The 27,967-nt window shown below is 35.8% G+C and overlaps 3 protein-coding genes and 1 pseudogene across 4 annotated transcripts; 2 read left to right on the forward strand and 2 right to left on the reverse strand.

The window, feature by feature from the left end:
* The first annotated feature begins 885 nt into the window (after positions 1-885).
* LOC147482589 (uncharacterized) lies at positions 886-9,527 on the forward strand. Its single transcript, XM_086576212.1, has 4 exons — positions 886-1,324; positions 1,409-2,386; positions 8,043-8,090; positions 8,198-9,527. The coding sequence occupies exons 1-4, from the start codon at positions 1,118-1,120 to the stop codon at positions 9,113-9,115; spliced, it is 2,151 nt and encodes a 716-aa protein (XP_086432338.1). The 5' UTR covers positions 886-1,117; the 3' UTR covers positions 9,116-9,527.
* Positions 9,528-10,255: 728 nt separating this feature from the next.
* LOC147482590 (glucosamine inositolphosphorylceramide transferase 1-like) lies at positions 10,256-14,504 on the forward strand. Its single transcript, XM_086580147.1, has 4 exons — positions 10,256-10,628; positions 10,772-10,894; positions 12,187-12,354; positions 12,813-14,504. The coding sequence occupies exons 1-4, from the start codon at positions 10,353-10,355 to the stop codon at positions 14,469-14,471; spliced, it is 2,226 nt and encodes a 741-aa protein (XP_086436273.1). The 5' UTR covers positions 10,256-10,352; the 3' UTR covers positions 14,472-14,504.
* Positions 14,505-17,173: 2,669 nt separating this feature from the next.
* On the reverse strand, positions 17,174-18,779 carry LOC147482591 (F-box protein SKIP23-like). Its single transcript, XM_086580377.1, has one exon. It carries the CDS (start codon positions 18,618-18,620, stop codon positions 17,505-17,507), a length of 1,116 nt encoding a protein of 371 aa, XP_086436503.1. The 5' UTR covers positions 18,621-18,779; the 3' UTR covers positions 17,174-17,504.
* A 1,012-nt stretch (positions 18,780-19,791) lies between these two features.
* Positions 19,792-22,302, reverse strand: LOC147482592 (U-box domain-containing protein 44-like; annotated as a pseudogene). The gene is made up of 4 exons (XR_015205285.1): positions 21,631-22,302; positions 21,257-21,533; positions 20,082-20,363; positions 19,792-19,971 (listed from the first exon to the last, which is right to left on the reverse strand). The product of XR_015205285.1 is annotated as a U-box domain-containing protein 44-like (transcript).
* Positions 22,303-27,967: the final 5,665 nt, after the last annotated feature.

Raw genomic sequence — 27,967 nt, forward strand, 5'->3', positions numbered from 1 at the left:
TTTCATAAGAAGACTGTGAGTTGGTTTACTTAAAGGGAGCGTTGTTGTATCCCATCATTAGTTCATAACCAACCAACTGTGGTCCTTATTACCTGGAGAGATAATTGTTAATCATTTATTTGCAAAGAGTGAAAGAAAGTCTAGTCCCTTGGGGCTCTTCAAACTGGAAGGAAATCTGTTGCAGTCTGCTATAATTTGGAACAAACTATGTCACTCAGCAGATTTAGCTTTCCCAATGTTTGTGCCATTTAAATTCTTAATAGTAGATATTGATGCTCAGAGGTTAATACAATTATCCACTGTTGTCGTGGTTTTGTGGTATGAGATGACCCGCTGCAGGTGCTTATGATGATCAGTAGAGTACTTAGAGTGTAAGCGCAGTAGCAGCTTCAGAGAGTCGATACTCGATGGTCGATAGTATATCTCATTTGCGTACAATTGCAAATTCATGTACCAGGTTGCATTTATTCCAGGCACCTCAAGTCCTCAACTGTATTTTGAGGGATGTTTGTATTATCATTAAAATTTGGAGTTCCATTATTGCTGCAAATAACAAATTCAAAGTAGTGTTCAACTGTTGATAGCCATATATGCAAATGGCACTCCATCAACTAGTACCAAATAAAACAAGAAATTATAAGATGGTGGTATTCATTAAAAAATCCTACCAAGAAATCAGGAATTAGTCTTTGGACTTGAACATCCCCATTAAAACCTAACACAAAATAATTCAATCAATGACCCTACTCCAAACCCTGATTAAAAATTACTCAAATAATCAAATCAAAGAAAATGACAACTCTAACCTACTCAACAATTTCTCAAAGCAAAGTGGGACCCAATCATACAAGTCCCCTTAAAAATAAAAAATTAGCCAATGTCTCAAAACTCAATCCAATTCATCTTCTATTTTAACAGCTCAACTAAAATAAACTAAAACTTATTAAGCTGTCTCCATTTCTTCACTCTTCCTTCATTTTCCCAAACAACCAATCCTTCTCCACAAAAACATCCTTAACAAAGTTTTCATCTTTTCCAAAACTACCCATTCCCCTTTTCTCATTTTCCCAAAAAAACCCAACCAATCTCTCTATTGACTTGTTTTTTTTTTTTGCCAATGGATGAAAATAACAGAGAAGATCCTCAAACAGATAGTAGTAGTGATTTCACATCAGAAGATGAAGGAACTGAAGATTATAGACGTGGTGGTTACCATGCTGTTCGAGTTGGCGACACTTTCAAAGCTGGTCGTTATGTTGTTCAGAGTAAACTTGGCTGGGGCCATTTTTCTACTGTTTGGCTTACTTGGGATACTCACAACTCTGTAAGTCATTTTTCTTTTTATTTCCTTTGTGCATTTGTTAAAATTTTGTCTGTACTAGTTTTGAGTAATGTGCTTTTTTTATAGAGGTATGTAGCATTGAAAGTACAAAAGAGTGCACAACATTATACGGAGGCGGCGATGGATGAGATAACGATACTTAAACAGATTGCGGATAGTGATATAGATGATAAAATGTGTGTAGTGAAGCTTTTAGATCATTTTAAACACACTGGGCCAAATGGGCAACATGTGTGTATGGTTTTTGAGTACCTTGGTGATAATTTGTTGACACTTATAAAGTATAGTGATTATCGGGGAATGCCTCTTCATATGGTGAAAGAAATTTGTTATCATGTTTTAGTTGGGTTGGATTACTTGCATCGTCAGCTTAGCATTATACATACGGATTTAAAGCCGGAGAACATTTTGCTTTTGTCTACAATTGATCCTTGTAAGGATGCAATAAAATCGGGCATTCCTCTTATTCTTCCAAGCGGTAGGGATAAATCTTTGTTTGAGTGTGGGAGCCCTAGGAAGATTTCGAATGGAGATAATACAAAAAGTCATAAGAAGAAAATTCGTAGAAAGGCAAAACGAGCAGCTCAGGGTTGTGCGGAGAAGGAAGCTTCTGAGGACACTGATTTAGAACAGAAAACACCTGGGATAATTGAGTTAAACAGTGATTCTAAATCAAAAGAAGTTGATGTTAAAAACCAGCCACAGGCTCCTTTTCGTGACGGCAATACTTCTAACTCTGATGGAGTTAAAGATGCTCATCAAGAAGATGAAGCTCCTAGGAGAGGAAACCGCTCTACTAGGAAGAAGTTGTTGCAATCTGTTGATCTTAAGTGCAAATTGGTTGATTTTGGTAATGCCTGCTGGACATACAAACAGTTCACAAGCGATATACAGACGAGGCAGTACAGATGTCCAGAAGTTCTTCTTGGATCAAAATACTCTACTTCTGCTGATCTGTGGTCCTTTGCCTGCATTTGTTTTGAGCTGGCAACTGGTGATGTTCTCTTTGATCCTCACAGTGGCGATAACTTTGATAGGGATGAGGTATGATTGCATTGCTCTTACTCTAGATACTGTACAGTGTACTTTCGTTACTTCATATGTTTTCAAAGTTTGGACAACTTTCCCAGATTAGTTACTTTAGTTGTTTTGGGTTTCCTTTTTCGTATGTTCTGTGCATGGTATTATTCTACAACCGTGGATACTCCAAAAATGATGTTGTTACCGTGTTGATATGAGGAAACTAGGACAGTTTCGGACACATCGAAATAAGTGTCTTAATTCTTTTTGCCTGGACACTAACGGGGACACTTATAGGCACTTCTAGTATACTGTCAAGTGTCAAGGCACTTTTTTGATACTCAATTTCAAGTATGTATGCACAATAGAAGAAATTTACAAATACGTGCAGTAGTGTTAATGCACAATACCATACCCTATTCTACAACTTAAAAGGTTTCCAACTCTGCATTCTCAAATCTGAAATTGAGCATAGGAAATAAAAGAAGAGGAAGGTAGACTATAGATGAAAAGCAAAACGGTAGGTTTATAGTACATAGATAATTGGGGAGACCTTTGTTAATTTTGTTACAACTTGTGACTTTGTGAGATTTAAAATTTGTGTCTTTTGTAGCGAGCTACACAATTAGGATGTCATCGTAATTTTATTAAATATGGACGTAGTGGATGTTTGGTTTATTACATTTTTTCTGACCTTGTTATTTTATAAACGAGTTAAAATTTTGAAGAACACGAGTTAAAAGTTTCTAATTTTCTTTTATTGCAAACAAAATTTGTTGCCATATCCTCATTGTGTCCTGATTTTTCAAGATTATTCTGGGCTTCCTGGTCACCAGTAAGATCTAAATTTCTCCATTCCTCAAGAAAGATCTTTTTGATAGTGTACAGTCAAATTGTGAATTGTCTCGTGTTAACATCGACTCCATAGTTGCATTTCAGAGCAATGGAGTTCAAGCTTATCCAGAGAGTCTAGGAATGTTGAGCGTGTTCTAACTCGGTCGTAACATGTCTTGTAGTGGTAACTATTAGACTTCGGATGGTTGAGGATGGTCATTTCTGGTGTAATTTTAAACGGAAGACATGGAAAAATTTATTTAATTTTTATGTTTGGGGAGTGGCAGCAAAGTCTTGATTGAGTTTGCATCATCTTTGATAGGAAAATAAGGAATTTGGTAGTGGGTAATGTTGCGGAAGCGTATGAATAGTTCAATGGAACTTTGAAAATCAAGAAGTAGAATAAGAATAACTAAACTTGAAAAGTGTTGATTGAATTAATTGATGAATTATTATGATTTTTGTACGTGGAGCTCCAACTCCTATAATAATTTAATCAAGAGACATGCTAAAATCACTATAAACATGTTTCTAAGCTAGGTACAACATTAAAAGTAGCTTTCTAATTCTAATATGACTCAAAACAAAACCTCTAGACTCTTGTGAAATACTAAGAATGAAAATAGAAGCAATTCTATTTAAAATAGGACTACAAACTAGAAACTAATCAACTTAAACAGAAAATAGACAGTTCCTAAGCTCACTTGATAAACTAAATAAGAAAATAGCGAAGCTAATTTTTAAACAACTATTATCAAGATTTCCTGCATCAGTGGGACTACCTACTAAGACAAAAAGCAAGTCCCGAAATACTATTCTATCGTATACTTTTATCAGAAACTACTTACCAGGTTTGGTTTACTACCATGCATAGCCTGAAGTTCACATTAGTGCAGTTCCTCCTACTTGAATATTCTTTTCTGCATTCTTTTTTGGGGAGTACCTTATTGTTGAATATAGATGTATATATATTTTTTTGCATCCTGCAATGTCTATTTTTTTGTTGTTTTCATTCACGTTTTTACATGAAACCACCTTAAGTTCCTGTGCTCCACCGATTTTCTTTGTGGAGAATAAGTTGAACTTTGTGAACATAAAATGGTAAAAGCATTGCACTGGCACTGCTTGTAGCTTGTTGATCTTGCGGCAAGCTTTATTAATGAAGCCTGTTATTAGGTCCTTCAATCGTTGAAGGACAGGTTGCAGACTTCCTAGCTGGCAGGCATTTACATGTGTTTTTATGTGCATCTAGTCATCTGGATATGCAGACACAGTTAGTTAAAGAGAAGCTTATATATTGTTGAGGAAATTCTGACTCAGTGACGGTGGGTTGACCTGAATACTTGTTTGTTTTGGTTCAAACTGCAGTGTTGTGTACATCTATAGTCACAGTTCTCATGATTTAAATCTCCAATTCATTGACTTAATGTCATGGTTCTGTATCTCGAAATTATTTAATTTCTATTTACCTAAAATCCAAGAGATACCACCAATTTTTTTGACCAGCTTCAAGATATCTGAATCTATTATCTTCGTAAACCTTCAACCTTTCACTTTACCCTCTAAATCTCAAGAAACGAACCTAGCTTTCTGAATGAGCGAAGCATGTAAGCGGTGGGGGGAGGGGGTAAGGTTTCAAAATTAAGCTGTCTGCCCGGCTTTGTCATTCTTGCGTCTACCATGTTCAGCGCATCTCCTCATTCCACCTCTCCCCTGTTCTTCTGTTCTCCTCAGTCTGCGTCTCTTGCCCTTCCTTCCCCTTCTGTACGTCCCCGTATTCTTCAATAGCCATCAAAACAGCAGCGACAGGGCTTCATCTGAGCTTCTTTCAGGGTGTTTTAAAGGATTTCAGCAGGTAAGTGAAATCTGCACACAATCTCTTAGTTCATTGCTTTCTTCCATGTGTTCTTGATTGCAGGTATCAAATCCAGTACTTTTGTCTAAAATCCTCATCAGCTAGAAGTCTTAAAAAAAAACTTGAATATTCTTTAATTGTTGAAAAACTGCAATAGGGTATCTTCGTTCTGAACTCTATTTAGAAATTAAGGTTGTGGTTCTGGGAATTTTGTGCTTCATTGATTCCATGAGTCTGAAACAAGATAGTCAGTTACCGAGCTATCATTGCTCATAATTTAGAAAGTTTGATGCAAGTTTTGGCTTCAAGTGCCATTTTACCTGATTCAATGTAGTTAGTTTGGAGAGTGGCCTTGTTTGGTTGTGGGGTTTGGAAGGGTATTATAAAGGTCCTTCCAAGCTTTAAGAGAGATATAATGTATAATCTGGGTTTGGGTGTCTTATTCTTTTTGGGAAGATCCTTGGTTACAGGGTAGACCTCTTAGGGAGGAGTATACAACTATATTCAACATGACTGAGCTCAAAGGTTATACAATCAGCAAATGCATGATTAGAGCTAGTGGTGGTATTTCGTGGAATCTTGGCATTCACCATGCTTTTAATGATTGGGACATCGATGGTTTAGCCTCCCTTATGGCAAGTGTTGACACTGTAAGTTGGAACCTGATAGGATCCTGATTCGTTGATATGGCACCCTAGTAAGAATGATAACTTCTCTATCAGTTCATTATATGTTACTCTCCGTTCTTGGTTTCCGGCTTCCCGCCCTTTAGTGGTGCTGTATCTTTTCATGGTTTTCCAGCATCTAGAATCTGGAGTTCCAAGCTTCCTTCTAGAATTGTTTCTTTGCATGGTGTGCTTCTTTGGAGCAGATTCTTATGGTTGATAATTTCGGGAAAAGAAATTTTAGGGGTCAAACCTTGGATCATTGTCTTTTCTGTGCTACTGTTTAGAGTTTATGGTCAATCATTTAATCTTGTGATGTCCCTTCTCTTGGCACATTTGGTCGTATTTTCAAGAGGTATCTGAGTTACTTTGGTTTGGTCCTGATCGGGTGGTAGATCTCTTTAATCAATAGCATCCAAATTCATTTTCATCCAACGTATATGAAATATGGTTCCATTTGCAATTATGTGAGGGTAGAGCTATGGATATCTAGAAGGTCATCCTGACCATGAGAGGCCTTCTTTGCTATTGGGGTTAAGTGTCTGTGGATATTAGAAGCATTTGTTTTAAGTCTTTTGTTGCGAGGTGGAAGGATATCATGTACAGAGATCCTTGATGCGGGTTTGTTAGGGTTTTAGTCTTTGATGATGTTCTTGAAATTTTGTTTTTTTCCTATCTTCCTGTGCTCGTAGATTATCTCAACCTACTCTCTTTGAGTGAATATCTTCACATAACTTATAAAAAAAATTATTTTGTTTAGTTTGATCTTTTGGGTTTGCATTCTGATTGAATTAGGAATCGGGTATTATTTGGAGAAGAAGATAGAAGTTGATGTCTAACATAATTTTCCACTAATTACGTACCTCACTTGCAAAGCGCTTCTGATTCTTCACCAGCAAATGCTCAATAGGATGAAAAGGAGATCATACTCCAAAGTTTCTTCTTCACCATGGAGTCGATTGAGTCTTAAAGGAAACTTGGCATGCCTAGCTCAAGCCGAGAGATAATGTATATGCCAAGTCTAAAAATGATGGAGAATGGGGAAACCTAACCTAACCTGGCGCAAAATTGAAAACAATTTGTATCTCTGAGGTTATCCTTAGTAAGGATTTTCAGGCACAATCCAAAGGAGACTTTGGGTAGACTTTTACTCTCTCTTTTTTAGGCTCTTGTACCTGTCAATCTTCCGGTTGAGATGTTTTGTATAGTCCCACATGGGATGTTTAAAGCCTTGCAGTATAGTATAAAAGTTCTTGTCCCTCTCTATTCATTGCCAGTTAGTTTTGAGTTGGATGCTCCAAAGTTTAAGACATCCAAATACCCAAGGGTTGTAAGTGATAAATATCATCTAAAAGTGGCTAGTTTGTAAATTTTCAATTTCCTAATGATAAAGTTCCTTCTGAGGACAAAACTGAGATACATAAAAGTATAAAAAAATTCTTCCTATTTTTGCTTTCTTTTGGATCTTCACACACACACACATATATATATAGAAATTTCTAGCCCAAAGAAAGAAAGAGAAAGAAGAAAAAGAATATAAAGGAAGGATGAGATATGAATGAATGCAGGATGAAAAGTAGCTTTGAAAATGATCTGGGGACAATGTGTCCCAGAGGATAGAGAAATTTGAAGAAGTTTTCTTATGGGATTCAGGGATGCATATAAAACTTACCTGGGAAAAAAATGAAAAATTTTCAGCCGGTGGTTATGCAGTTGTGTGAAGAAGTCCTTATATGAGATTGATATTTTAATGAGTATGAAGCGGGGAAAAATCAATAGTCAGAAGCTTAGGCCATGTAAAGAACCATATTTTATAGCTGTTTGGTGCCCACATAACTTGTGGAAGATTTTGCTCCTTCCCAACCAGATTATTTCCTTCACTCCGTTCCCCCCACCCGCGCACATTTATTTTAGAGTCTGGGCAAGTGATGTATTTCGTTGGATCATTATATGTTCTTCTATTTAAAATCTGGTAATTGAACCGTTATGAACTAGGTAAGACTGTAAGATTCATTTTGTTGAAATTTATTATAGTAAATACATTGTGGGATATGGTGCAAGACAAAGTTAACCTTTCTCCTGATCTTTACTTTCGTCTTTCTTCAATCCTCTGTCCTTGATTTCTCTGTTTCTCTTACAAATGGCTATTCAATTGTCTCTCAACCATAGCCCTTGAAAGGCTATTTCTATTGATGTCCAAGCCATCCAAATCCCATGTGCTATAAGTGCATTTTAACTCTTAAACAGAGTAGCCCAAGTTTATGTTGTGATTCAAGTTTCCTACACGCTTCAAAGTTGATTACTGTTGTTATTTCTTTATTCACAGGACCATTTGGCTCTGATGATGGAGCTTCTTGGAATGATGCCACGCAAGGTGAGTCAGCTAATTAGGTAAACCTGTGTGTTTCCAATATTAGTATTGAAGTTTCTTTTTATGATTCATACTTATACTCTATATTCAACTTGTCTAAATATATCCAGATTGCACTTGGTGGCCGCTACTCGCGGGATTTCTTCAACAGATATGGTGATTTAAGGCACATCCGACGGTTGCGTTTTTGGCCCCTTAATAAGGTACTTATGGAAAAGTATGAATTCAGTGAGCAAGATGCAAACGACATGGCCGACTTTCTGGTCCCTATATTAGATTTTGTCCCTGAGAAACGGCCAACTGCAGCCCAATGTCTTCTCCATCCATGGATTAGTGCTCGTCCTCGTCTAGTAGCGCCTTCTCTGGCTTCATTTCAAACACAGCCTACAGATGGGCATATTCCTGAAGAGAAAGGTGAGAGACACACTAATGGGGATAGTGAGAAAGATGAAAGTGAGACTTTTGAGGAGAGGGAGAATGATGAGAAAAAGGCTTATGAGAACTTGGAAAGAGATCAGAGAGAGGCAATTGAGAAGAGGGAGAAAGTTGAAAGAGAGGCTATGGAAAAGAGGGACAAAGATGAGATAGAGGGTTTTGACAAGAGGGACAAAGATGAGAGAGAGGCTATTAAGAAGGAGAAAGATGAAGGGGTGGCTTTTGAGAAGAGGGAGAAAACTCAGAGAGAGGCTATTAAGGAGGAGAAAGATGAGAGTCAGGCTTTTGAGCAGAGGAAAAAAGATCAGAGAGAGGCTATTAAGAAGGAGAAAGATGAGAATCAGGCTTTTGAGAAGAGGGAAAAAGATCAGAGAGAAACTATTAAGAAGGAGAAAGATGAGAGTGAGGCGTTTGAGAAGAGGGAGAAAGATCAGAGAGAGGAAATAAAGAAAAGGGAGAAAGTCGAAAGAGAGGCTATGGAAATGTGCATGGGCAATATCGCTATTGATGGTGCTTTAAAAATGCCAATGAAAAATCCACAGCAACCTAGTACTAGACCCGCTAAGGCAACAGGCGTTAGCTCGTCTCGGTAGTCTACCCTTCTGGCACTTCACTTTTGTCAGGGCAACACTGTTACATTTTGCTTTCATCTGATTCAAAAACGAATTCACCCTTTTGATTGAAGATCAGTATAGTGGTGTGATTGATTAGCGGATGACTTAAGTCCTATGCACAAATTGGATGGGCTGAATCAAACCAGTATGAACTTCAGATTGCAGAAGAATCTCTCTGCTCTCGTTGCGTATCCTTAGAACTGTTGTTCGCCTCCTTTTCAGTATGTCCAACATTTTGATTGTGAGGTTTGTTGTACAAGTTCCTCTGGGCCTTGGTTTCTTTTGAGGGGCGTATGTAACACTTACATTTTTTGGATCTCTACATTTCTTTTACAACTGATTCATTCTTTGCTAATTGTACTTGGTTTATTGAGGTCTCTGTTTTTTTATTTATTGAGCTTTTAGATGATTTGTTAATGGTTTATCCAATGCAGTAGGTGAAAACTGGTTCTTGCCACTGCAGAGCTAGTAGTTTGCAATTTGAAGTGATCTTTCATAGTTTTATTGTATAAGTTGCATGGGAATACTGTACGCTTGCATCGTCCTGGTGATGATTTTTCACAAAGACAATAGGGTCTGACCGTCTGAGTGATGGCGCACTCCCAAAGAAAAGATCAGTAACATAAGACCACAATTGGAAACATTCCTGACAAGTTCTTATTCTCTTTCCTAGCGGATAACTTGATGCTCACTACAAGCATTCCTTTTCTAGCAGACAATTTCCACTTCATTGTCTAATGATGATATATAGAACTGATGATACATATCTTCTTGTACACTATTTACATCCTTACAGGAAAATGATCCGTGATCTAACATACCCTTCGATCTGATTTAACTAATCAAAAAATTAGTCGTTACATACACAGTAGTGATCACGTATGAATAATAGTTATTACAAATGCATATTCTTTGTATTCGTCGATCCATCTCTTTTCCGCTTATTTTTTGTTATTTTAATTAATGAAAAGAATACTCAAACTTTTGTTTAAGACAGAATTCATGTTTAAACTTTAAACTACCTAATACTAAAAAAAGCACTATTCAGCCGGTCTCACTAAATACACATGCAACAAACTTCAGAACGTTGTGCTTATAAATATCAAATGTTCACAACACAACAACACCGCCTCTTCGATATCTACAATGAAGATGCTCTTGGTTTCTGAGAACTTTTTGTCAAAACTGTCTTTCCTTCTTCAGAGTTCATGTGTTCATGGGTAGTAGTAGTAGTTTTTGTAACATGACTTCCTGTTTCAAGTGTTGGTTTAGATGGAGAAGAGCACATTGTTTTCTTTCTGCCACTCCTCTCTTCTTTATTTCCTCTTTCTTAATACTTATTTCCATTTCCACTCTTTATGCTTGGTTATCATTTTCTCATTATGAACTTAGGCCTGTCTCTTCACTTGGTTGTAAAGAAGACAATGAAGGATCATGGTCTATTGGTGTTTTTTATGGTGATTCACCATTTACATTGAAACCCATTGAATCTGTACGTGTTCTACTTCTACTTCTTCTTTTGGTTATTATTTGAATTATTACTCTGAAAGCCTATTGGCTGTCATTTTGTGTGTGTCTCTTGTTGTTCTTATGACTTAAATTTGACTGATCATTTGACTATGGTCCTTCTGACAGAAGAATGTGTGGAAGAGTGAGAATGCAGCATGGCCTGTTGCAAACCCTGTCATCACTTGTGCTACAGTTTCTGATGCCGGCTTCCCAAGCAACTTTGTTGCTAATCCTTTTCTATATGTTAAGGTGTGTTTATTCAGATTTGACGGTTTTTTTATTTTCAGTTATTAGATCATGCTTACTTTAAGTGGCTTATTGGATAAATTTAAACTGCTTTTCAGCTTTAAATTTCTAATATGATTGAAAAACAAGTTATTGGTGGTACTGTTCATTATCATATAATTTCATTTTAATAATTATAATTTATGAATGAACTATTTTTTTCTTTTACACTGCAAGTGCTATTGAGTATGATGGTTGATGATAATATGATATATGCCATTGAGAACAATCAGAACATATCTGATTTTCTTTTGCTGTATGTCACATCCCACTTGGGCTGACTCCAATGGTTTGGTACCCAAAAACACCAAATCACAATAGAACAATAGAATAGTGGTTACAGTATTACAGTTAGTGGGTTCGCGTTTTTCGACCCAATGGTATTTCTCCCACCCGCCACTGATCTAGGCGCCGTGTAGAGAAAACTTTAAATTTGACAACCGCCCTAGCCGCCATCAACAAAGGCGTGTAGGGAAATTGACACTTTTTGACTAAATTAAATTCTCAACTCCCCATTTTGCCCCTCTTTTACCTCACTCTCTATCTCTTCCTCACGGATAGAACAGTAAATTTGGCTAAATTAGATTCTTGAAAATCAATTATGTTAGGCTTTATTTTCTACCCGCCATTGTCAGTGGCGTGTAGAGCATAGTCATTCCGCTATGTAGGTAAATTAATAGTGATAGGGTTGACGGGTTAGTGTTTTGACGCACCATTCGATCACAATTTTCATCATATTTGGTGGGATAGCGCACCATTAGACTTAGCCTTATTGGCATGAGTTCTGCATCTAAAAATTATATATAGGGCCTGTCGTATAGCAGGATGGCAATGAATGTCAATCCCCTGTTTAAGCTATTTGAATAATCTTCTAAGAATTGGCCCTACTAAATAAGAAGGTTTTTTTTAGTGAGGCTATCATTTTCAATTAGCATCAAGACGCCCGGCCCACTTGGGATCATATATCATGTGTGATACATGAAGAAGGTTTCGACTTTGCTAAATGATAATCAGTTTTGCTGACATATAGGATCGGAGTGGAGGACTAGCACAGACTCGGAATACTTGTTTAAATGCTTAAGGAACATTATCCAATAAAACACAATAAAACACATTTTGTATGTCATAGATTGTGTCTTTGTATGTTAATTTTCTTATATTAAGTTAATATAATTTGTTAGTAACAGAATTAACAATTTTTAAATTGCATTTATCCATGTGATTAATTTTAAACTGAAACTGAAACTCTCATTCAGGAGGATGCACTATATTTGTTTTATGAAACCAAGAACTCTGTCACTTTGCAAGGTGACATTGGTGTTGCAAAAAGTATTGATAAGGGTGCAACATGGCTGCATCTAGGAATAGCTTTGGATGAGGATTGGCATCTCTCTAATCCATATGTTTTCAGCTACAATAACCAAGTAAGACAAACTCTTCTAGAGGGTCACCTTTTCACTTTGGTACTTAAAGTTGTTTAACTCTAAATTTTTAATGGATTAACTAGTATTACCTTCCACTAGATGAGCCAATTAAGATTTCCCCCCCACTAGATAGAAAATTAGGGTCTTCTCCCTAAACACACAGTCAACTTGGGTTTTGGGTTGACTGTTAATTTTCAAGTCAAATAATTGAAAATTACACAAATACCCTTATTATTTTCAAAAAGAAAATATTCAATTTTAATTAGGTGGGAGTATTTAAGTCATTTTCAGTTGTTCGACTTGAAAATTAATAGTCAAACCAAATTGGCCGTGTGTTTAGGGGGAGACTCTAATTTTCTATCTAGTGGGGGGAAATCCTAATTGGCTCATCTAGTATGGGGTAACACTAGTTCACCCATTCTTAATTACCTCAAAGTATCTTTGTTTCTCCTTGACAGATATACCTGATGCCAGAGAGCAGTCAGAAAGGGGAACTTTGTGTATATAGGGCGCTTGAATTCCCCATGCAATGGGTATTAGAGAAGGTTATCATGAAGCAACCCCTCGTAGATTCCTTTATCATCAACTATGACAATATATATTGGCTCTTTGGCTCTGACCAGAAAAGTTCTGGCACTAACAATGGTCAAGTTGGGATCTGGTTTAGTAGCTCGCCACTTGGTCCTTGGAGACTACATGAGAAGAGAACAAATTATAACAGTAATAATAGTTTCCGCCTGCGGACAGGAGGCAGGACATTTGTCTACAATGGAAGCATGTACCGTATAGCCCAAGACTCTGGAGAGCCATACGGGCGAAGATTGCATGCTTTTAAGGTGGAGGTTCTTACTAAGGACAAATATAAAGAGGTTGAAGTCCCACTAGACATAGAGGAGTCTGGGAAAGGTCGAAATGCTTGGAATGGCGCACGTTACCATCATCTGGACGTGAAGCAACTAAGCTCCACTGAGTGGATTGGAGTGATGGATGGAGATCGGATTCTTGCAGGCAATTACGTGCAAAGATGCATTTTAGGCTCTGCTGCATTTTCTGTTATGGTTGCACTAATTATACTAGTGGGAGTGTTACTAGGAGCTATTAAATGCATATTACCTCTGAGTTGGTGTCAAAAGGATTCAGGAAAGAGGAGTGATGCATTCTTGACATGGGAGCACTCAAGTTTGTTGTGTTCTAAGCTAAGGTTGTTCTGCACACGTTTGAGCAGAACATGCTCGTTATTAAGAGGCTGGATGAAGTTCAACATTCGAGCTGGAAGAGTGGTTCTAACCTCAACAGTTTTAATATGTTTGGCACTACTGTGCACTGGTGTTAAGTTTATGTATGGGGGAAATGGTGCAGAGGAAGCTTACTTGTGGAAGGGTCAATATTCTCAGTTCACATTACTTACAATGACATATGAAGCAAGGCTCTGGAATCTGAAAATGTATGTGAAGCATTACTCCAGGTGCTCGTCGGTGAAGGAGATTGTTATAGTTTGGAACAAAGGAGAGCCTCCAGAACTAGATGACTTGGACTCAGCTGTGCCAGTTAGGATTAGAGTAGAGAATCAGAATTCTCTAAATAATCGATTCAAGGTGGATCCTTTGATAAAGACTCGGGCTGTTCTTGAGCTTGATGACGACATAATGATGTCGTGCCATGATATTGAGCGCGGTTTCAGGGCATGGAGAGAACACCCGGAAAGAATAGTTGGCTACTATCCACGTCTCGTTCAAGGGAGCCCATTGAGTTACAGGAATGAGAGGTATGCCCGAAGCAATAAGGGGTATAACATGATGCTGACTGGGGCTGCTTTCATTGATAGTACAATGGCATTTGAAAGGTACTGGAGGGAGGAAGCAAAAGCAGGTAGGGAGATGGTGGACAAGTACTTTAACTGCGAAGACGTGCTTTTGAATTACCTGTATGCAAATGCAAGCTCATTAAGAACAGTTGAATATGTGAAGCCCGGCTGGGTGATAGACATGTCAAGGTTTTCAGGGGTGGCGATTAGCGGGAACACAAAGGTGCATTACCAGTTAAGAAGCAATTGCCTTCTTAAGTTTTCGGAGATGTATGGTACCTTGGACCAGAAATGGAAATTCAGTGATCAGTAAAAAGTTTTAATCACAAAAGTCATTACATATTGATCCCTCTGCTTTTTGTCTTTGTTTTTCTCCTTTTCTCCTTATCTTTAAGAGTTCTACTTAACTAATGGTTGACATGGCAGATTTGTAGAAATGCGAAGAGCGCCCTAAGGAGTTTGTTGCACTGAAAAATCCAAAAGTGTTCCACTTTTCACTTGGCAATGAATCCAATGATCATGTCTTCTAGTGCTACTCTTCAAGGATTTGGTCCTTAGAACTCTTGGATTTGTACTTGGGAATAAACAATCGGACTCCAACTACTAACAATTGATTTTGGTAGAGCAATAGAAAATTTCTCCAATCTTTACTATAAAGGAAACTCGGCTCTTGTGTGGACGTAGATAACACCGAACCCCTTTAAATTTTGTATCTCTCTGCATTTACTTTCATACTTATTGTTTGTTTATAGATTAAGTAATAGTCCTCAGCACCTCTTTAACCTTTTCAGTATTTTAGTTCATGCGATATACATATTAAAATATAGGAAAGAAAAAACTATTTTTTATTTTATTTGTTTTGGAATAAATTTCGTGTTTATATTATGAGTACACTATACATAAACACACACATATGCCATTGGGCTTTTTAAAAATAAATTAAATTTTATTGGTAATAGATTTCACTTAATTTTCTTTTGAAATAAATACTAAACAATCTAACTAATAAATGAAAGAATTGTTTCTTCAAATATTTGAAGTAAACAAATGAAATAGTTATGCAATACGTAAGAATCCATATATATGTTTTAATGAGTAATTGCAAATTAATTTACTAATTAAAAAATATAGTCTGGGTGATGTTATATGGAATTGTTTTTTTACTATTAATTATTTGAAAATAAAATAAAATAATGCAGAGCGGTGTATGAGTAGAAAAAATATATGAAAATTATATTATCCACTAAGTTATTGACCACTCACTGACCCACTCTCTCACACTTTATCTCTCGCTACTATCCATAGTCCAAATAATAATAGTAGTTTTTTTTTTCTAAGTTTTTTATTATTTTTAGTTTTTTTGTTATAATTTTGATGGCATATATATATTAAAAAAGAAGTATTAAAAAAGACATAATATATATTGGACTTTTCTTACTGTAGCCCAAATTCGTTAATTGGACTTAAAATTTCAAAAGCCCACAATTAGTAAAAGACTTTGTTGAACACGTGTTTGCTGGAAGCCGTGTAGGCTATGTGTATGTTTGATCGACTAAACAAAGCTTTTGGAGAAAAAAAGGTTTGTGTGTTTGACACTTTGACTAAATAAAGCCAATTTCGTCTTCTCCTTCTCATTTCTCATTTCTCATTTTCTGCCACGCAATTTAATATTGGTGGTTGTCTTTGAATTTTCAAAACTTGTCTTAATCAAGGCCCAAAATATTGATATCGGTTAATATATCGGTGTATCCAAAAACCGAAATATATCGGATATATCCGAAATATTGGTTTTTTTAGTGATCAGTCCAAACTATTTAAAATATCGGATATATCGGAAATATAATATCGGAAATATATGAGAAATATCAGATTTATATTTAAAAATGGTCAAAAAGTCAACCGATATATATCGATTATATCGAAAATATCGATTATATTGGCGATATAAAATTTCATATCGGAAATTCCGATATATCTCGAAAAAAAAGGGGTTCAATATTCGGTGGATATATGTCGGAAATATCGATATCGGTGTACCAATTTACCGAGATATATCGGCGATATTTTGGGCCATAGTATTAATTGAAGAGGGACAATCAAATTATCGGTTTGCTAAATTGGGCCTGATGTATATTTGGAAACGCCTGTACTCAGCTTGATGTATACTTCTCACTTCCCAATTCCCTATGTATGGTTTAACATTAGTTTATTCTATATCCAGTATTTAGATGGGTTAGCATTTTTATAGGATCTGAATTTTACTTTAGTTTGTCTTTTTAAGCTCAGGAAGGTTATCCTATAACCATAGTTCGTGATTCCGAACGAAACTCCGGAATTCTGCTCGGAATTTCGGTTTTTCAAAAAATCGAAATTTTAAATATAGTGTCGAAATAATTGAAATTCCGAAAGAATTTGAAATTCCGAATTCTATAGGGTCGAAATTTACTAGATTTCGGTTTTTGGATTTACCGGAATTCCAAAAATTCCGAAATCCCGAACACTGCCTATAACTAATTCGCCAAGTATATGGATCTTTCAACTTTTGAGAATGGATCACGTTTGATTGATCAATGAAGTAATTGAGAGTTCTATTTAATCATCAAGCTACGTCCAAGTTTTCTTGGCTAAGCCATCAATAAATAAATAATAATCTTTATTGATGGCCGGACAGTGCAAGCACACACTGTGAGTGAGATCTTCACACAAAGATCTAAACCATGTTGAGTTTATAAATGTTCAAAAATATTTAATCTGTAATAGTCATTCACTCCTAACGTTAATGCAACGTGTTGTTTCACTGTCTTTTTAAAAGAATAATCACCTATTTTTTAAGGTCGTTGAACCTTTTTCAATTGATGCCAATAGAATCGGTTTGGTAGTGCTCCAAATTCGGCACTACATAATCACCTCTTTTTTAGGGTGTTAACTTTTTTCAATTCATGCTAATAGTAAATACAATCAAACCAAAGTGGAAATACAATCAAACTATCTCTCACATTATAATACCACCTAAGAGAGAGAAAAGAGTTATCTCTCGTATTAGAATGCTATTTAGGAGAGAAAAATCTCCCCTAAATAAATCAAATATAAATATATGAACTAATGTGTAGAAAATTAAAACTCTTAGTTAAACTCTTCTAACATCACCACTAACAATCTCAAAATATATATATATATATATATATATACATGCAGATCAAGAGCGAAAGTTGACTAACAAACTTTCAAGCACAGCTATTAAATTAATTAAACATATCATAAGCATACGTGGTACCGACATCAAAAGCTAATTCCTGATCGATAGCGCCAAAGGAATACCAATGAATACTGAAAGAGACAATATGATTCAATTGCAAGATGATCGCAGAGTTGGCTGGATAAAGATGGGGCTTACAGAAAGCGTCTTGGACTCCTTTGGATATAGTGGTTCAATACTACCGTCTAAGTTAAAAACACCGAAGTCATGAGGTCCAAGTCCATTTTCCAAATATACCTCACGGTTATCGTCGGTGAAGTAGATACTATTCGGCTTGCATCCAGGCATTTCGGAGACAGATAGAGACAAGGAATAGTTATCACCAAGAAAAAACATTCGGTCGCCTAAGCTGTTCACCTCAATCCACTCATGTACAGTGAGATCCAGCTTAAAAACATTGAATCCAGTGGTGAAGCAGAAATCTCTGGAGTCAACTTTCTCATAGTCTTTTACCCTGACAACTTGCAACAACTCCCCAGATGATTCCACAAGATAGTTCTTCCCCCAAGTGGCCTTGGGTGCGAAGGCAATTAAAGAGGTGGAGGAAGGATGCTTCACATCAATAGCGACTACCTTCCCAGTGTTATGGAGTGCATAAAATTTGTCTTTGTAATATATGACATCAGAAATAGGTCGCAGCCAAGAGTATGAATGTAAAGGGGTCCAAGTTACGTCGCCGGGTTTGAAGAAGGATAGCTTTCCTGACTCACCATGAATTGCCACAGCTACAAAATTTGGATCAGACAATGGGTTTGCAGAAAGAACTATCTTGCGTACATAACCAAGATTGTGAATACCACCTTCAGTTTCCTGAAAAGCTGTTATGGGAGGAAGCTGGATCTCATTACATGGAGGAGGCAAGAAAGTGTTTAATAGACAAACCTCATAACTGTCTGAAACAGTCGCAAGCCAACCATGGCTAGAACCAACGCAGGTCTTATTATGGGGAACTGCTACTGGGAAATTGCAGTAGGGTCTTTTCTGAGAGAGGTTGTAGAGACTACGGTCGTCTTTGGAGGTATTGGTAGGAAGCATGAGTACAAGAGGTTCTAGGGGCAGGTTTTCGCGAATATTGTCGACATAAAATGATCGCCATGACTGACAAACTGCGCCAAAGCGGACGCAGTCGATGATTTGAGGCAACTTATCTGAAATGAGGAAGAGAATATAATAGGGAAGGTCCAACCAATTAGCCTCTGCCTCCATTTTTGTTGACTCCTAAGGACAACGTTTTTCTTCTTGCTATTTGGGTGTGGAGTAAGGGTGGTCCAAATGGTTTAAATTAGTTGTACGTAGTATGTTCGTTGGACTATTGGCAGCCAAGTAGTATATTGTGACCAAATTAATTACCAACCTTCCTTCCGAGTCCATTTTTGCTACAATTTTCATAATGCTTAGTTTGGCTTCTGGCCTAACCACAGCTAAGCACGTGTCACCTTAATTAATTAATAAAAAACTAAAATAGCAACAGTTTGGGTTAATTAGACATAAACCCCCATTCTGTTTTCTCACTATCACACCAACGTCAATATTTTACTTAATATCCTAACTGCTCCTATTGTGTTTAGTGTAAGCTACGACACAAAAGTTGTTTTTAGCAATTAAAAAAAAATAAATAAATAAAAAGAAAAAACAAACTTAATACGAACTAATCCTATTACGGTCTAAAGGAGAACCCAATGGTAGGGCTTCTTTATTAATTGCACTCTTTGTCAGGAAGGGTGTTGAAAACGGTCTAAAGGAGAACCCACTGGTAGGTGTTGATGAGCTTCTAGAGTCTACCAGCGCAAAGAAGTATCTTCATGAAGGCCCAAGGAACCAAAGCAAGGAGGAAAAGGTGTTACATTCAAAAAGGAAAACGAAGTTTCTAATGCTGTTTCCGTTTCACTACTAAAAAAAAGACTTGTGATGACGGCTTTTAGCCGTCATGAAACAGGTTTAATGACATTTTTTCATTTTAATAACAACCGTCATTATAGAGCCCGTCATAAAAGTTAACAAAAAACGTCATAAATTTGATGACGGTTCTGGAGAAGCTGACATCAAAGCTCGAATTTAATATGACAAAAATTCATTTATAAACGTCATAACTGGATCCTTTTGCATGACATGTTTTACTTAATCGTCATAGTTTATTAGAAAAAGCGTCAAGAACTAAACCTTCGTTTATGGCTGTTTTTATTTAAGTGTCACCCTGAGAAACAAAAGCGTCAAGAATTGGTATGTAGCACGACAGTTCTTTGGAAGCCGTCATAACATTTTTTTTCCCTGTAAATCTGAAAATAAATTCCTGTAAACCAATACATTCATACACCTGAAGTCTATTACGAAAACAAGAATCATACTTTTATTACCAACATAAATTATTCCAAGAACTTGTTCATATTACATTATTTATTCACAGATAAAAAAAATTAAATAACTCAAACACTTGATTCAAAATCAAGTATCATAATCCAACAACAATGCAACTTACATAACCCATCCAACAAATTGCTAATCAACCGATCCATCTCATACAAACTTAATTGAGCTACCATGTTATCTCACTTATAACCTAAAAAATAATATAAAGAAGAATGTGTTAGTTTGTTTAAGAAGTAAACTAAAAATATAATCATATAACGACTTCTACAATAGAAGATTAGCAAGGATTGTTGCAGAGACCTCTTTTAGCCGTGCGGGAAGCTGATTTGCACCAACAGTGAAAAAGTCCTTGACAAGTGGGGGAAGAATCCCTGCTTCTATTAACACCTTTGCACTGGCATCAGAAAATGATATCTGATTCAAAGCCCCGGTCGCGGCTTCTCTTGACTGCATGTTGCCACTTCTCATGGCGTTCACTAGTGAAGAACCCACCCTTCTAGTAACAACAACCTTTACATCATTGCTAAGAACCAGCTCACCAAGATATATATGCAGCCATTGCTAACTTGGTTTCAGGTGGACCTACACCAAATTTCAACCGCTAAGACTGGTATAAAAACTTTATGATATATACCAATATAAAAAATTATGTCGTATTAACAAATTAAATTGATATTCAGGATGCTACTGGTGTACCTAAATCATTCAGGCAAAAGAAAAAAAAAACAAAAAGGAGTCAACAAGATAAACAAACACAACCAAGTAAAGTCAAGGCCAAGCCACATCTAAACTAGCCATTGACATAAATGTTGAAACAATGTAACTTTTTGATATTTTATACCCATGTGTTGAAAAAATCGCAGTGGGATATACGACACTGAAAGAGGGGAAAAAAATGAAGGAAGCAGTGAAGCGAGATACTTTGATAAACAGATAATAACAAAGTGATTATTACATAGCTATGACAAATGCAACCGAAATACTACAAACAATCCAGATACAAGGAAAAAAAAGATATATATGTATTTTGAAAGTGAACATTGCAACTAAAACCATAGAAAATTTAAAATAGAGATTTTGGATGAAAAGGTGTCATACTATGATATGTGATAAAAAGAGACCAAGTTTGAAGAGCATGGAAATGAATTTTTGTTCAAGCATTATGATGAGCTTCAAAGATAACCTTATTATTGTTGTCGGAGCCACAAGCAAAGAGAAAAGCATATTTTAAGAGCTTGTAACCATATATGGAGAGCATTTAAAGAATCAGCAATATTGTTATGCCCAGGAAGAATATCTTCCTCCATCTTTTATGCTCCCTCCTTTTCGTCTAATCGGGTAAAGAAGATTGTTCTTTGCTACCTCCTAACATGCTCTGATATAGCATGCTCTATAAAATGAGATTACAACTAAGCGCAATTCAGTTTGAAGGAATAACCATGTAAAACATAAAGTACTAAAGAGGGAAAAAGCACCTTCAAGTAGGAGAGTGAGAAGAGACTGAAGTCTTCCATTTTCAGCCATATGTTGCACATTTCTTTCGCCTTCTCAACAGTTAAAACATTCTCAGAGTTACTACTGGTCATCCCAACTAATATAAGGATTGCCCCATTGACATCACCAATCTTTTCACACAGAGCTTTGGATTTTGAGAGCTCATACAACAATGACATAGCTTCCTCCCTCTCCTTTGATTGCTCATGAGACAAGAATTTCATAATCGCAGATAGTGTCACCTTCAGCTATTACTTCCTGCAAAGCAGAAAAAAAAGTTCAGACAACCTATTAATTTTTTTCTTGTAATGGCGTGCAACTACTGACAAAGGAAATAAGCAAACCTGCAGACAACCTTATTATATGCATCTTCTTCTGCAACAATGCACAGTGTTTCTAGGGTTTTACACCGAACTCTCCTGCTGATGCTCTTTAACATATTAACGGTAATTGGTATTAAATCTACACTACGAATAAAATGTCTATTCGATCTGCTTTTCTGGCATATGTGCTGGATGTACTTCAACGCCTTTAGAACATCCTGTTCAGAACTTCCTGGAGTCAAGGACCTATGTGCAATATCAAGCTGTGCAGCTTCGTTCCTTGCATTCCATTCTTCGATTGTGTTTCTCAGAGCTATACTAGGATTTAGCTCAGTGCTTTTTAGCTCTTTCAGGGTCAGAGGGCAAACTAGCTACCTTCCACTCTCTTTGCATTCCTTAAGCCACTTTTCAATTGCTTCTCGCTCGTAACTTTGCCCATTCTCCAAGGAAACATGATCACGCATTACTTGTTTTGTAAGAGGGCAAACAAATGCATCATAAATAGGTTCAATATGTGTTCTTTTGAGGCGAAATCTATCATCTGATTGGCTACCGGTGTCAAGACTTCCATCCCAGCTTCCTTCCATCTCTCTATACTAGGAAAGCCTGGCCTGCTAAGGAAAAAGATATATATGTGTGTTATAATTAGACTAATTCCAAACAAAGAATTGGAGAATGGCGGATGATGTAAAACAGTTTCGAGAATGGCGGATGGGGGGTTGCTAGCACTGATAAGATGAAACTGTTAGGGCGGCGTACCAAGAACGAACGAGGTGAATTCGGTTTTTCGTAATTTTGAAATATATCGTAATTTTGAAATGTTCGTACGAAGAGGATAAGGAAGACGTTGGGTGTTCAATATTTCAAAATTTCGTTGGTTTCCTTACGATATATTCGTCATTTTGCATAAATGAACGAGGAGTTGCCTCTTTTTCAGTTTTTGACGCTTCAGTTAGCCAAGTGCCAATATTGATTACTCGAGTCTTGACTCTTAACAGTTCACTTATTCTTGTAGGCAGGTGTGTATCTATTTATTTTTTTGTTAATGTCTTGACGGTTCAATTGAAGTCAACAACTTGTGCTAAAAATTGTGAAAGCCGTCACAAAATCATTATATTTTCTTGACGCTTGTGTTATAGACGACATAATGTTACAACAGCCGTCATAAAATCATCATATTTTCTTGACGGTTGTGTTGTACACGACACAATGTTACAACAGCCGTCATAAAACCATCATATTTTCTTGCCGTTTGTGTTATACACGATATAATATTACAACAGCCGTCATAAATCATCATATTTTATTGACGCTTGTGTTATACATGACATAATATTACAACAATCGTCATAAAAATTTTACCAAAATACCTATCTTGACGGTTTTTAATAAAGCCGTCAATATAGATGAAAAACATGCGTCATAATATGCCCTTTTTTAGTAAAACAAGGATGTCCATAATGATATTATATTCTTAAAGAATTCATTGGACTGCGAAAACTAGATTTGTGAAAATTAGAAGCTAATTTTGACATGATAGGTAGTTTATGACCATTTTGAAGGCATAAACAATTCACTACTTAGGTATATGGTGCGACTCAAGTATGAAGAGTATGCTCCATGTTCTGGAACTGCTGGGTTATGCCTATAGTGATGTAAGATATTTATGACCAGAAAATGCTCAAAATATCCCCAGATGACAACTGTTAACTCAACCAAATTGTGAGTGCAGTTGCATGAATGTATGATACTGGACCCAACAACATTATCATCCAAAACCAAATTTATACAGTTTAACCGCCATTGCATTGTAACATGCTTGAATAGAATCAACGATGACCTTGTTTTAATATTTCCCCAATAATACCACGAGTAAGCGTGAGTGCGTGACAACAGTAGCACAAAACGGCTAGCATCTTGGTTGGGACCAAAGATGGAAACGTAAAAGGTGGGAAGAAAAGAGAAATGCTGACGATCCCAAGGAATATAAGCCGAAACTCTAGCCATCAATAACGGAACCACTAAGATGGAACTGTTTTGGGTTTGTTATGGTGGGACAAAAACTTGAGACCGAAGCCTCTTCTAATTCGTTTTGTTTTTTCAGTGCATCAGTAGACCCATTGCTTTTCTTGAGCCAGACTCGAGCAACAACATTACGCACAAAATTAGGACGTACTCCCCAATACACGCCCACCTAGAGATTATGACCGTTCAATTTTTTTTGTTTCTTAAGGCTGCACCCAATCAAAGGTTAAAATACCCATATGTAGTTGATATAATTTTAATGAATATCGGGCGGCCATGGTCATTTCTAGATAGAGAAATTGGCCTAACAAGGGGAACGATATGAAGAAATGCCTGGATTTGTGAACATAAAGAAATTAATATGAATAGAAAAGGAATCTAGTTTATTATGCTTACAAGAATGTGACTTGAGCAGAAAGGTGTCTAGGCGTGAAAATATTTGCATTCACATAAATGACGGTCACCAATTGAATTGAAACATATTTCTATATTCATTCCCGTAAAACTCTTTGTCATCTCCCAAGCATAAACTCTCTGCAAAGGTGTAATGTTATAAAATTTGTTGCTCACTAATAGGGCAGTTAGGGTATTAAGTAAAATATTGATATTGGTGTGATGGGGAGAAAACATAATGGGAGTTTATGTCTAAAGAATCATAAAATGGGGGGTTTAGTCTAAACATGTATATAAAATGAGGGGTTTAGTCTGATTAACCCCAATAGTTTTGAAAAAACAAAGAAGATGAAGATTGAAGAAACAACCATGGCGTTATTTGGATTCCCACTTTGCTTCGACAATCGTCGATTTTATGTGGAAACAACCACCTGGCAAAGAAAACGAAATGAATTCATGCTCTATATTAGACTCCCAAATAAACAAGGGTTATTTAGGTTTTGGTCCTCCTAAATAATAGGTATTTGGGGTTTGGTCCACACTAATCAGTTTATTAGCTTTTGGTCCTCCTAAATCCTCTTGACCGGTGAGTCAACCAAAGTCCACCAAGTTGACCGTCTATATTTTCATAATACCCATCATACCCTTGGGTGTGTGAGGCACGTGGGTCAAGAGTCAAATGTTGGTCAAGTTGACCTTATTCAGGACACATGTCAAGATCTCCACACTTCAAATCAACAGTTAGTGTGATATATCCGTTGGTAGTTCAAAACCCCAACGGTCAAAACTATTGGTACATACCCTATAAATATTGGTGTTGTTGCTGACTGGCTATACAAAATCGAAATTTGAAAGAAAGAAGATAAAGAAAGAGAAGAGTATAATGGGTGGAAGTTGTCATCTTGTAGTTGTTGCTGCGCCAAAGGTAACTGGTTTAAGTTTAATTTTGTCTGTAATGGCAGAAGGGCCAAAATCTAATTAAACATTATTTAGAAGGACCAAGTCTGAAACGAAAGTAATTACAGTGGGACTAAACCCTTAATTTAAATTATGCGGTGTTTGTATATTCTATTGTAGGTTTGCCAATTGTGTTATGAAGAGGGCCACTATGCTTCAAGATGTCAATATCTTGGTATTCACTGCCCTCATGCTTGGTGTTGTGGATTTATGATAGTCGTTCTAGGTCATATGGAAGAAGGTACTTTACAATCCAAGTACCTAGAGTGTTCTAGAGAAGGTTGTAGTGCTGTGACTTGGTTATACTTTGACAAAAAAGTAGACAACCAAGTATATAATCTATGCAAGGAAGAATTCCTAGTCTGTGAAGGTTGTGGCTTATGCAAGGGCTGCCATCTTTCAACTATTTGTGAGAAGAGTGGTGAGAATAGTGTGAGATGAGAGAAATTGTTGTTCTGTATGTGACAGTTGTGCGAGATGTGCCTGATTAGTGCTATGTTTATCAAGTATTGTATGAAGAAATAATAATTTGGTAAGTAGAACTGCATTACATAGCACTTGTCATCTACTATCTATATACTAAATCAGAGACCTCTCATGGAGGATTTTCTCTCTCCTATGTGGCACTCTAATATGAGAGTTAGTTTTTCCTCTCACCTATGTGGCACTATAATATGAAAGATAGTATTTTCTAATAGCCTACAATCCCACGTACATGGAATCTCTTTGGAGAGTTTGAGTGTATTTCTAATTCTTATATTTGGAGAGTTTGAGTGTATTTCCAATTCTTATATATTTGATCAAATAAAAAAAAATTGCTAAAAAATAGGTGATTTGTAAAAAGTAATTTCCTATTACGAATCAAACACTTTTAGGGTTCCAATTATTATATATTTGATAAAAAAAAAATTGCTAAAAAATAGGTGATTTGTAGAAACTAATTCCCTATTACAAATTATATAATTTTAGTATATATGATAAAGCACCGACTTATTTCGAATATATCATTAACACGGCCTCAAAACATAGTTAAAAATAATTATAATATATAATAACATTACAAAATATATAATAGAAAATTAAAAAAAAAAAAAAAAAATAACAGCAAAGCAATAATGACAAATATTTTAAAAAATATATAATACTGAATGAAACTAACGTCAAAAAACAATTAATGGGGAATCGAAAACTGGATACAAATGCACCGAACTAACCTTAAATAATATTTAACCGAAAATCGGAAACTAGATGCAAATGCAAATATTAAACTAATCTTAAAAAGTAATTAATAGAAAATTGGAATATGGATACAACAGCATTAAACTAACTTTAAATAATAATTAACGGAAAATCAAAACTTGAATGCAAATATATCAAACTAACATAAAAAAAATAATTGTCGGAAAATTGGAAACTGGATGCAAATGCATTGAGCTAACCCTCAAATATTAAATTAACGGGAAATCGAAAATTGGATGCAACTGCATTGAACTAACCTAAAAGAAAATTAATTATAAATTGGAAACATGATGCAAATATGTAAAACTAATTAATGGGAAATCGGAAACCGGATGCAACTGCATGGAACTATTCTCAAAAAATAAACTGGATGCAAATGCATTGGACTAACCACAAGAAATAATTAACATAAAATCAGAAACTGAATGCAAATTCACTGAACTAACCTCAAACAATAATTAATGGAAAATCGGAAACTAGATGCAAATGCAACTTTATCAAATAATAAACGAGAAATCGAAAATTTGATGCAAATGCATTAAACTAATCTCACAAAATAATTAACGGAAAATCAGAAACTGAATGCAAATGCATTGAACTGACCTCAAAGAACAATTAACAGAAAATTGGGAATTATATTGGATGCAAATGTATTGAACTAACCGAAAAGAATTATTAACGAGAAATCAGAAACTAGATGCAACTGCATTGAACTGATCTCAAAAAATAAATAACGGAAATTAGAAATCTGATGCAATTGCATTGAACTAACCTCAAAATATAAATAACGGAAAATCATAAACTGGATGTAAATGCATTGAACTAATCTCAAAACATAGTTGGGTTATATATTGTGGGAATATCTCGATAAGTATAGTTTTGCATTTAAAATGGTGTTTATCTTATCTATTTCCGTATGATTGAGAACTCCTTACTATTCAAGTAGCTTCAATATATATGAACTTCACCTTATTAGGCAATCTCACAAAACTTCAATCAAACTTATTTTATTAAACAACAAAATGAAGTTGAAGGGTTTTATCAAAGGTGAGTTCTTTTTTTTTAATGGAAAGTGAGGTTTTCACGTTATAGGAAATTTGGTTGAGTGATCAATATAATATTAATATATAATAGTTATGCGTATTTGCAAATATTTTTTAGAATCTATTATAATAAAACAAAATGGGTAGACAAAGAGTGGTCAGGATCGCGTGGGGATCTGAGTTAGATGTGTGTGGGGATTTGCATAAAGAGGGGTTTTAAATACAAATTCAATGCATACATTAGATGCCTAATGTAATCAATGTTCAATTAATTAAAAATAATTTGTGTTCAATGCATACATTCCCATACATTGGTTATACATTAGATGCCTAATCATAATTAATATTTTAATTAATAAAAATTTAATAGGGAAAAAATATTTTGTGTTCAATACATACATTGGACATTTTTGACACATATGGGATAATGTGGACATTTGAAAGGTCTCCTTAATAATATTTAAAGTGTTTACTTAACACATTAAATACGCCTTTGACAAGTCTTCATCGATATTATGTATGATTTTGAAATATATTAAACCCCAAGATGTAAACTTGAAATACACTCGAGTATCAACCAATTTAAGATTGTCAGTTTGTAACCGTAGTGTGTAAGGTCTACTTGAAGACTTTTGGGCTTAAAGATAGTTAATGGTTATTTGAAAATATATTAATGCGTTTTGAATACCAAAAGTTATCTTTGGGTGAATAT

The sequence above is a fragment of the Coptis chinensis genome, chromosome 8 (assembly GCF_015680905.1).
Source record: "Coptis chinensis isolate HL-2020 chromosome 8, ASM1568090v1, whole genome shotgun sequence".
NCBI classification, from domain to species: domain Eukaryota; kingdom Viridiplantae; phylum Streptophyta; class Magnoliopsida; order Ranunculales; family Ranunculaceae; genus Coptis; species Coptis chinensis.